The sequence below is a fragment of the Cyrtonyx montezumae genome, unplaced genomic scaffold (genome assembly GCF_038088225.1).
Source record: "Cyrtonyx montezumae isolate F1298 unplaced genomic scaffold, pur_monq_1.0 scaffold_5, whole genome shotgun sequence".
NCBI classification, from domain to species: Eukaryota; Metazoa; Chordata; class Aves; order Galliformes; family Odontophoridae; genus Cyrtonyx; species Cyrtonyx montezumae.
Genome location: NW_027072056.1, coordinates 15,206,297 through 15,215,456, shown reverse-complemented (window position 1 = coordinate 15,215,456; position 9,160 = coordinate 15,206,297). Strand labels below are relative to the sequence as shown.

Genomic DNA, 9,160 nt, shown 5'->3' with positions numbered 1-9,160 from the left:
TCCCCATCCCCACCCCCCTACTGCAGATCACTGGAGGCTGTGTTGGCCCCCCAACACCGCCCTGCCGGATGGAGGCCTGGCCGCTGTTCAAAGCCGAGCTCATGTTGTATAATTTATTGGTGGGAGATAACAGCCCCACGGCTAAACCCCCCCCAACCCCCCCACACCTCCCACACAGCCCGGCACTGCGGGATCCCAACCTGGGGAGAGCCCACCCGCTGGGGTGTTTTGGGGTGCGCTGAGGCAGGGCCAGAGGTGTGCCCCCCACCATCCCAGTGCAGTGGGGGCTGCAGAGCATCTGGGGTCGGTCTGCGGGGGGAGGGCTGGTGCTGCGGGCACAGAGCGGCACCAGGTGCCGGAAGGGTTTGTTTGGCTCCAGATAAGGAGGCGACGGCGGGCACCTGGCAGGTGCCACGGGGCGGGGGCACGGAGCGGCTGCCACCCCCAGCCTCGACTCATTGTCCCCAGCGGTGCGCAGCCGGCCAGCTCTGTCCTTCTGTGTCCCTCCGCCCACCCACGGGACACGACGCGGCTGCAGCGAGTCCTCCGTGTCACCCACCCACGGAGCGCTAGGGGGTGAGCGGCGCTGGGTGGGGGTAGCACAGAGGGAAGGTGACACTGTGGGGCTGTGACATTGTTGGGGTGGGAGGTGACACAGGAGTGGGGCGGGGGGCACGCTGCAGTCTCCGGGCAGCGAGTGCCGCACTGCCGCCAACTACTCCTGGGGGGGTCGGGAAAGGGGGGGTTGCCCCCACGGCCCACTCGGAGCTGCGTCCCGCTGCGGAGGTGCCGGCCCACGCGGTGCGATCCGCGGCCGCGCAGCGCCCCCTGCAGCCCCCACGCACAGCAGTGCACCCTCCCGGCCTGCAGGGGGCGCTGCTGGAAGCACCGGGACCGCGCGGGGACCTCCGCCGGCCGCACCGCGCAGGCGTCGATCTAACCCCGCCCACCGTGAAGCTATTTCCGCCCCGCTGCCCGTAGCGTAGCGCACGTTGGTCTGTGAGGAACGTCATCATCGCGCGCCGGAGCGGGAGCGAGGCGGGTCCGCCATGGCTGGGATACTCTTCGAGGACATCTTCGATGTGAAAGATATTGACCCTGAGGGCAAGAAGTTCGACCGTGGTGAGCTAGACCCCCCCCCGCTCCCAGCCCCCCTTCCCTGAGCCGTTACTCCCGCTCGGGTCTCCGGGCGGGCTCTGTGTAGACCTGGGAGGGGGGTGAGTGCGGCGGGGCCTTCCTGCGCGCTGACCGCCCCGCTCTGCCCAGTGTCCCGTCTGCACTGCGAGAGCGAGTCCTTCAAGATGGACCTCATCCTGGACGTCAACATCCAGATCTACCCCGTGGACCTCGGTACGCCGCCAGGCTGGGGCGGAGGGAGGCTGGGGAGGGGGGAGGCCGGGCCCGGCGCTAGCGGAGAGCGTGTGGTACCGGGATGTCCTGGTCCCCGCGCCGTCCCTTTGAGCGCAGGGGTGTGTGGTGCTGGCACTGTGCTGAGGCTGAACTGCGTTCTGATTTATTTCTTTGTGAGCTTTGTTTAGAATCAGTTCTGGCCCATTACCTAGAGACTCTCTGCAGCAAAACTGTGGCAGCTAATGGCAACCAGGAGTTACAGAGAGCTTTCGAAATGAGCTTCAGTGGCTAAATACGTTAGCTGGGTGGAAAACTTACCATAATTAAGATGGGGAAGGAGCTGGACTTGCATACCTGCACAGGGTAATCTCAACTTTCCAAGGTTCTCTATGCTGTTCTCTCACTGTGTGCCATGGAAACGTTAGCTGTGCTGATCTGATGGCTCTGCAGTGGTGATAAACATCTGTAGGAAGACAGAAGAGCATGTGACCTCCTCAATCTCTGTTATTCTGTTGGAGAATATTCAGGAGCAGGGTTCACAACAGACTTACCAGTGTGCTCCCTTGCTGCAGTTGTGCTGCAACTGCCACTGCTCTGACTGTCTTCTCACCAGTCCTTTGCTGTTTTCTCCCAGGTGACAAATTCCGTCTGGTCATTGCGAGCACCCTGTATGAGGATGGCACGCTGGATGATGGGGAGTACAACCCCACAGATGACAGACCCTCCAGGTACTGGGGCTTGAAATGGTGGAAGTGATGGGGTGGTGAAAGGCTGTGAAGTGCCTTCTCCCAGAGAATGCTCGACTATGGATTGAGATGAGGGAGGTGACAGTTCTAGCACTTCTCTGAGCTCCCTTCCTCTCATTGCAGGGCAGACCAGTTCGAGTATGTGATGTATGGCAAGGTGTACAGGATTGAGGGGGATGAGACATCCACGGAGGCAGCCACACGCCTGTGAGTGTCTGTTGTCAGAAGGGGATGCATTGCCTAAGGGTGGTGGGATGGCAGCAGTGTCTTGACTGGGTCTCCTGTGGGTTTCCCTGCTCTCACCACTCCTCTCCTCCTGCCCCAGCTCTGCTTACGTGTCCTACGGGGGGCTGCTCATGCGCCTTCAGGGAGATGCAAACAATCTGCATGGGTTTGAAGTGGACTCCAGAGTTTACCTGCTGATGAAGAAGCTGGCCTTCTAGGAGATGATGCACCTCAGTGGGCTGCCTGCTGTAAAGACATTCTGCTGGCGAGCAAACAGGATGCCATCAACCCAGATCCTGCCCCAGCACCAGTGCTGCCCAGTCTCTCCACTGGTGGTGGAGGAGGGGACGCTCCCCCTTCCTCATCCCGGTCTTTTCTGTCCATTTTCCCTTCTGTGTAGGGGCTGTGCCTCATTCTCAGTAGAGAGCATGGGTGCTCTGTGGCCCTGTCTGCTGATCTCACCTTCCTGCACTTCAAATGCAGGCTTAGCCCCAACTCTGGTCAGGGGCAGCTGGACTGGGACATCCACCTGTCTGTGCTAGGGCTGGGCATCATTTTCTAAGGAGCTGTCCTGAGACAGATGTGGCTCCTTGATTAAACTGATATATATGTTTTCTAGATGTGGTTATAGTGTCAGAGGTGAGGTTGGCTTTGTAGAGGGCAGGCAGGTAGGTGAAGATGGGATGCTACTGGAGAGTGTTGTGGTAACAGACAGCAGAGCTGGGCATCAGAGGCACTGGCTTGCAAGCTACAGCTCCTGGAAGGTCTTGGGTGACCCCAGAACTCAGCACAGTGAGATTGGCAGTGGATACCAGAAAGCAAGGGGCATTATTGTCTCACATTCCCAGCAGAACCCACCTGCCCTGCAGAGATGGCAGCCACCACAGGAGGGAGCTGGATGCTGTGGGGAAACCAGGAGCGTATCCCCTCCAGCTGCTGCCTCTCTCAGAGGCTGGTGTATGCTCCCTTGTCCCTCCTCCCACAGCAGGGGGAACAGAAAGATGCAAACAGTCCTTTAGAAAAATAGGTCTTTAATTGTAAAGCATTCACAGTCTGATAGGAGCAGGTTGTGTGCCTGGTGCTACACAGGTATGGGTGCTTTTGGCCTCTGTGAGCCATGTGATAGCCAAGGGCTTGTGGAAAGGGAGCCAACCCTTTTCCTGTGGCACTTTCCTGGGCACCCAGATCACGGCTCATTGTCCTGTGGGATCACTCTGACCTCTGATTAGTGCTGAGCCCTGTGTTCAGCTTCATCAGGCCCTGGGCTGGAGGTCCCTGCTTCCCCCCCCCCCCGATCTCAGTCGCATGAGTCCTTGGCCAAGTTGTGGAAGAAGAAGCGCAGTTTGCCCTGCACCAGCTGTCGGTAGGTGAAGAAGATCTCAGTGACTTGAGTCTGCTCAGTGGAGTGTGGGGAGCAGTCTGGCTCCCAGGGCCCTTCCTGAGGGGCAAGAGTGAGATGGGGGGGTCACAAATGCCATCATGCCCAGCTGACACCTGCCCTGAAGGTGTCCTGGCTCACGCGGTGAGGCCTCACCTCCCAGCCAAAGGTCTGCAGGAACAGGAGGAAGGTGTAGGCATGTTGATAGAGCTGGCCCAGCTGCTTGAACCCACATTCCTGGCTCACCTGGCCCTGAGCCTCTGTCACAGCACCCACCAGCAGTGCCAGGTTGCACAGGATCTCGCGTCGCTTGATCTCATCCTGTGGAGTAGACAGTGTGTGTGCTGACCCCACTGATAGAGGGCTGTTGGCCCATTGTTCCTGTGCCCACCCTTGATATGGATGGATCCTGTACCTCATGCCCACATGATGTTCCCATGCCACCAACTGTACCTACAAGCTTCTTGTTCAGCTTGTTTGGTGACTGTATCCCTCTGCTTACCGAGGGGCTCTTTCTCAAGTTCCATGGACGCCCCAGCACCATCCTCCCAGCCCCTCTCACCGATTTGCTTTTCCACTGCTGCATGTTGAAGTCCACCAAAGGCAGAATCACGGGACCGTTGAGTGTGGGTAGTGCCTGGCACTGGCTCTGTTGGGGAAGAAGAGCTGCCATGGTGAGATTCCAGAAGCTGTTCCCAGCTCAGCCTGGTACTGGGGTTTTTTGGGGGGCACTGCTTCCTCACCACTCTCTTCTCCATGTCCTTGGCCTCTCCGATGTACTTCTGGATGAGCCTCTTGTCGCAGACTGGCCCCATTGGCCTGGCATGGCCCTCTTTGATGTGCAGGAGGAAAGATGTGAGGAGCAGTAGTCCTGGGAAAGACAGGAGTACTTGTGGGCACCTGTGCGCTCTCGTCAGGAGACCCCAGCCCAGGTAACACCTACAGCAGCAATTGCTCTGCCTGGTTTGGTGGTGGTTGGGATTGCCTTGGAGGGCATGAGGAGGTTTTGGGGGCTGAGAAGGGTCTCGTCTCCCACCTGTTCCCAGGGACATGGTTCTGGCTGGGCCGAGCTGGAATTTCCCAGCAGAGCAGAAGGGCTGGGGGGAAGTGACAAGCATCAGTGCTGGGTTTTAGGCTCAGCTCCAGGCCGGGAAGCAGGCAGGGAGCTGAGCTGTGTTCCCTGTGCAGGTCCTCCTTTTGGGAGCTTGTGCCAGGAGCAGCTCCGGCTGTCACGTGCGTTTCGGGGAATCCCTGACTGCAGCCTCCCACCGGGCACGTCGGCTCCTCACCACTGCAGCAGCCAAGGACTGGCCTGCCGTGTGGTCTCAGCCAGCACTGTGGGCATGCTGCTGCCCCAGGCACCCATCAGCTGGCCGACGTATGAGCTCCATCCTGGTGGCTGCCATCTCCAGGAGCCCTTGGTCTATCCACCTGCGTCCCTGCTTGCTGCTGCCTTGGCATTGCACCTGTCCCTAAAAGCATAGGGCACAGCTTTTAGGGCTGGGTGCAGCACAAAGCCAAACTGGCAGCAGGCAGCTCCAACCAACCCAGAGCCGCGCTTGGCATTCATGTGTAGGGTGAGGGCTGTGCCCATGCCAGGAAAGCTGAGGCTGTGATATGATTTCCAGTGCTGCAGCAATCCCCCTTCCCGCTCGTGCCCATCCCCTTCACCCCGCACTCACTGTTCAGCTCCATGCTCTGCTGGGGGCTTCAGCCCTGCATCCTCCACCCTGGGGCCAGCGGCTGCTCCCCGGCTCCCGTCCCCCTTCCATGGAGGGCAGCTGTGGCGCGGGCCCCCCCGCAAGCCACCGGGCCGGGATGGAGGGCTGGGGGCTGGGAACACCCCTCGGGCAGCACAGCAAGGCGCAGCTCCCTGGCCCGGCCGCCGTGCCGAGGCAGCGTGATTTCCTGTTGTGCTGCTGATGACCTTCGAGCAAAAGTGCTCCGGGGGCCCTGGGGACGGCTTCCTGCCTCCAGCCGCTTCCTCCCTTGGCTCCGGGATCGGGAAGGGCGTCCCCAGGCACTCACCTGCCCCTCTCCCCGAGCATGAGCGATCCGCGGGTGGGATATGGGTGCTTGGCACGCTGTCCGTGCCTATCTGTGGCACAAGGTGATCCTGGAACCAGCGGGATTGATGGTGCTCTCAGCTGAGGAACAGCAATGGGACGTGGGTGCTGGGAAATGGGATTTTTTTGGTGGAAAGAGCTGGGTGAGACCCCCAGGGGCAGAAGCGTGCACACACGTGTGCCCACGTGTGCATCTGTACTCATGTGCATGCCCACACCCCCACCAGCACTGCAGCCACGCACGTGTGCACTGTGGGTTGCACGCTCACATGGCTCCTATGCACCCCACGGTCATGCAGCCCCCTGTGTTCACACCCACACCCACTCAGGATCCCCCAAACCATGTCCTCCTGTGCACAGCACAGCTCTCACACACTCCCACCCCTGTCCCTGTGGCAAGCGGTTCCTGGCAGCCCCTGGCCAGGTGACAACAACCGGAGTAAACATCTCGGCCCCACTGTGCCCACCTCCTTGCCCCACAGCCATCAACCCACCTTGCGGGTGGTGGGGGGTCCCGGTGGGGTCTGGCAGCCCCGTGGCCGTGGGGCCGGTGCTGGTGACGCAGTGCAACACGGTCTGGCAGCAGCTGTGAGCACTGGGGTCAAACACCGCTGTGCTTCGCTGTACGGCCGTGTCCCGGCTCTGCGGACGTGACGGGCTGCAAACGCGCCCCGCTGGCACCCTGGGACAGCTCTGTCCTCACTCCCAACTCTGGTCCCTTCTCACAGTGCCCTGGTCCCTTTCCCTATCTGGGCACGTAGCCCCTCACAGTGCCGGGCTGGAGTTCTACAGTGCCCCATAGCCTTCATAATTAGGCAAAAAGCTCATCAGGGAAACGGGGGAGCTGGTATGTGGCAGGATGCCTGCTGGATGCCAGTGGGCATCCAAGTGCTTCAGGGATGCCCTTCACCCCAAAATGTTCCTTCCAGCCATGCCAGCAGGCAGCCTGCTGTTTTCCTGCTGGGAACGGCACTGCTGCGATGTGCTGTCCTGGGGGGGCACGGAGCTGTGCAGCTGGCCGGATCCCAGTGCTGCATTTCCCACCTCTGCTTACAGGGTGCAAAGTGCCGGGAATCCTGCTGCGGGGGGCAGCCGTTTGCACCCACTCCAACAAGTGCCAAGGGCAGCCCGAGGTGCCAGGCAGTGGGGGAGGACCAGGCAGGTGATGCAGCTGCTGTCCCCACGGGCCACCCAGGTGTCCCCAGTAGGCATCCCCAGGATGTTGGTGCAAAGCAGTGGGGCATGGGAAACCAACGTGGATTTTGCAGGCAGCTGGGGGGGGGAGGTCCGAGCCCCCTTTGAAGCCCCCATAAAAGGGTCCGGCATAAAGGGAAGAGAAAGTCAAAGGAACAAAGAGAGTAGCTAATCCTGGTGTGAGCAAACAGCCGCGTTTGCTCAGGGCCCAGCTGGGCACAAAGGGGCTGGGAAACAAGGGACAGAGCTGGGGGTGCCAGCAGGATGCTGTGAGTAGGCCCTGTGCTCTCCCTCCCCACCCCCCCAGGCACAGATCTCAGCTCCCTCCGGTCCTGTTTTACATTTGCAAATTGTCAATAAACATCCGTAGGCAAACAGAGGTCCCCCTGCCCCACCACCCCCCTCTCAGGAGCAGCCCAGGGAGGTGGTGAAGCTGCAGAGGGCACCTGGGCAGGCGAGCTAGCATGGTTTGCCCCTGTTCCCCATATCCTACAGGCCCCACACAGGGGATGCCCGGTAGGGGGGTACCAGGACAAACCGTGCTGTGCCCGCAATGAGCGTCAGCACTGCCATGAGCATACCCAGAGCTGGGGCCAACCATACCCCATCTGCACCAGCTGTTGCCCTGTCACTCACCTTGCCCACTCTGCTGCCTGCATGGGGGGCACCAGGAGGGCACCTCCCTCTGTCCCCTGGGGCGGTGAAAGGGTTAATGCCAGGCAGCCGAGCCGCAGGTGGGCGCAAGAATGAAATTCCTTCTCGCCGTCCTGTGAAGTCTGGGCACAAATATTTGCCTGCATGTCCGGTGGGGAGGGGGGGAGACCACCATCGATCGCTCTGGGAGCGTGCTAATCCCCATGCCAAATAGGGCCCCCCCATGCCCCGCATGCCCCCTGCCTTCTTCCCATAGGTATGAAGTGGACTTCTGTGGATGTGGGGGCACCGGCACCTTTGGGTGCCCCGTGATGAGTCGCTGAGAGTGGGCACAGGGTTTGGGGTCCCTGCCTGCATCCTGCCCCCCTCCTTTGCCATAAGGCAAGAAGGGACAGAGAGCCCCATCCATCCCCGCCGCGCTGAGAACACGCAGTCCCTAATAAATTCCATGTGTCTGGAGACGAAAAGCAGCCGCTCCCCCAGCTGCACCCCCTCACCCCATACCTGCCACCCCCAAACACCCTCTGCCCCTAGCCCCCCCCCTCTCCTTCGTCTGGGGCGGCCCAGCCCTGCGAGCCGCCTGCCAGTTGTGCAAATATTGCCGGAACGGCTGCAATCCCCGTGTCCAACGTGAATTATGAGATATTTCCACCCATTACGACAGCACCCCCCTCCCCGCCGCGTATGTGCAAGGCTGGTTGGGGGGGGGAATTAGTCACGGGGCACAGCTTCGTTTTGCACAGAGCTTTGGGGAGGCCATGGTGGGATGGGCGAGGGGGCTCTTTTTGGAGAGGAGGGTGTCCCTGTGTCTCTTCAGCTCCGGTTGCGTCTGGTCCCCGTCGCTCGTGGCATGGGGTGCCAAAGTGCCTGGGGGAGGATGGAAGCCGTGGGAAGGGGTTAGGGCGTGTGGTTTCACTTCGACCCCATCCCTGGGGAGAAGAGGCTCCTTCCTGCCGCCCCGCGCCCGGCTCATGTTCAAAGCCTGAAGCAGACAGCAGCTAATAGGGACAGACAATAGGGAGCTGCGTGGGGCGGCAGCGCTGGCACGGGCACCCTGAAGCCAGGCACGGCACTGCCGGGCAGAGAGGGATGGCCACGGCATCCACATGGCCACGGAGCCCACACAGCATTCTGGGGTGCAGGGGAGCAGCACCATCAGTGTGCCCACCCTGCCATGCTCCCGGCAACCCCACGCCACGGGGCCGGGCACCTGCTCCAGCCCGTGGGGTGGCACAGAGTGGCCGTGGCTGCCCGGCTCCGTCCCCATGCAGCTCCAGCTGCCCGCAGCCGGCAGTCCCGTTGGGGCTGTGCCGGCGCCAGGCCCGGCTGCGGGGCTCCTCAGAGCCGCCTTTGTGCCGGGAGCTCCCAGTGCATGTGCGGGCGCCGGGAGCCAGCTGGCTGCACCGGGACCCCTTCCCACCCCAAAAGCACAGAGACCCCTGGGGGGCACTTCCAGGATTTTCCAGGGCCGTGGGGGGCTGTGCATTGGGGATGCCCGTGTGCATCCTATCTCATCCCACTCCTGTTTCCTCCCATCCCACGTGCCC

The 9,160-nt window shown here is 61.4% G+C and overlaps 2 protein-coding genes across 2 annotated transcripts; one reads left to right on the top strand and one right to left on the bottom strand.

The window, feature by feature from the left end:
* Positions 1-1,029: 1,029 nt before the first annotated feature.
* POLR2H (RNA polymerase II, I and III subunit H) lies at positions 1,030-2,941 on the top strand. The gene is made up of 5 exons (XM_065747918.1): positions 1,030-1,122; positions 1,267-1,350; positions 1,985-2,078; positions 2,220-2,303; positions 2,422-2,941. Exons 1-5 carry the CDS (start codon positions 1,050-1,052, stop codon positions 2,537-2,539), a joined length of 453 nt encoding a protein of 150 aa, XP_065603990.1. The 5' UTR covers positions 1,030-1,049; the 3' UTR covers positions 2,540-2,941.
* A 399-nt stretch (positions 2,942-3,340) lies between these two features.
* On the bottom strand, positions 3,341-5,806 carry THPO (thrombopoietin). The gene is made up of 5 exons (XM_065747917.1): positions 5,382-5,806; positions 4,443-4,570; positions 4,262-4,348; positions 3,856-4,020; positions 3,341-3,759 (listed from the first exon to the last, which is right to left on the bottom strand). The coding sequence occupies exons 1-5, from the start codon at positions 5,392-5,394 to the stop codon at positions 3,619-3,621; spliced, it is 534 nt and encodes a 177-aa protein (XP_065603989.1). The 5' UTR covers positions 5,395-5,806; the 3' UTR covers positions 3,341-3,618.
* Positions 5,807-9,160: the final 3,354 nt, after the last annotated feature.

Excerpts from the sequence above, each read along its gene's own strand:
- POLR2H (XM_065747918.1), top strand. The coding sequence starts at position 1,050 with ATGGCTGGGATACTCTTCGAGGACATCTTCGATGTGAAAGATATTGAC. Across the intron at positions 2,079-2,219 it reads ACAGATGACAGACCCTCCAG|GGCAGACCAGTTCGAGTATG; the intron begins GTACTGGGGCTT and ends CTCTCATTGCAG. Across the intron at positions 2,304-2,421 it reads ACGGAGGCAGCCACACGCCT|CTCTGCTTACGTGTCCTACG; the intron begins GTGAGTGTCTGT and ends CTCCTGCCCCAG.
- THPO (XM_065747917.1), bottom strand. Across the intron at positions 4,349-4,442 it reads AGGACATGGAGAAGAGAGTG|AGCCAGTGCCAGGCACTACC; the intron begins GTGAGGAAGCAG and ends CTTCCCCAACAG. Across the intron at positions 4,021-4,261 it reads AGCAGTGGAAAAGCAAATCG|GATGAGATCAAGCGACGCGA; the intron begins GTGAGAGGGGCT and ends TCTACTCCACAG.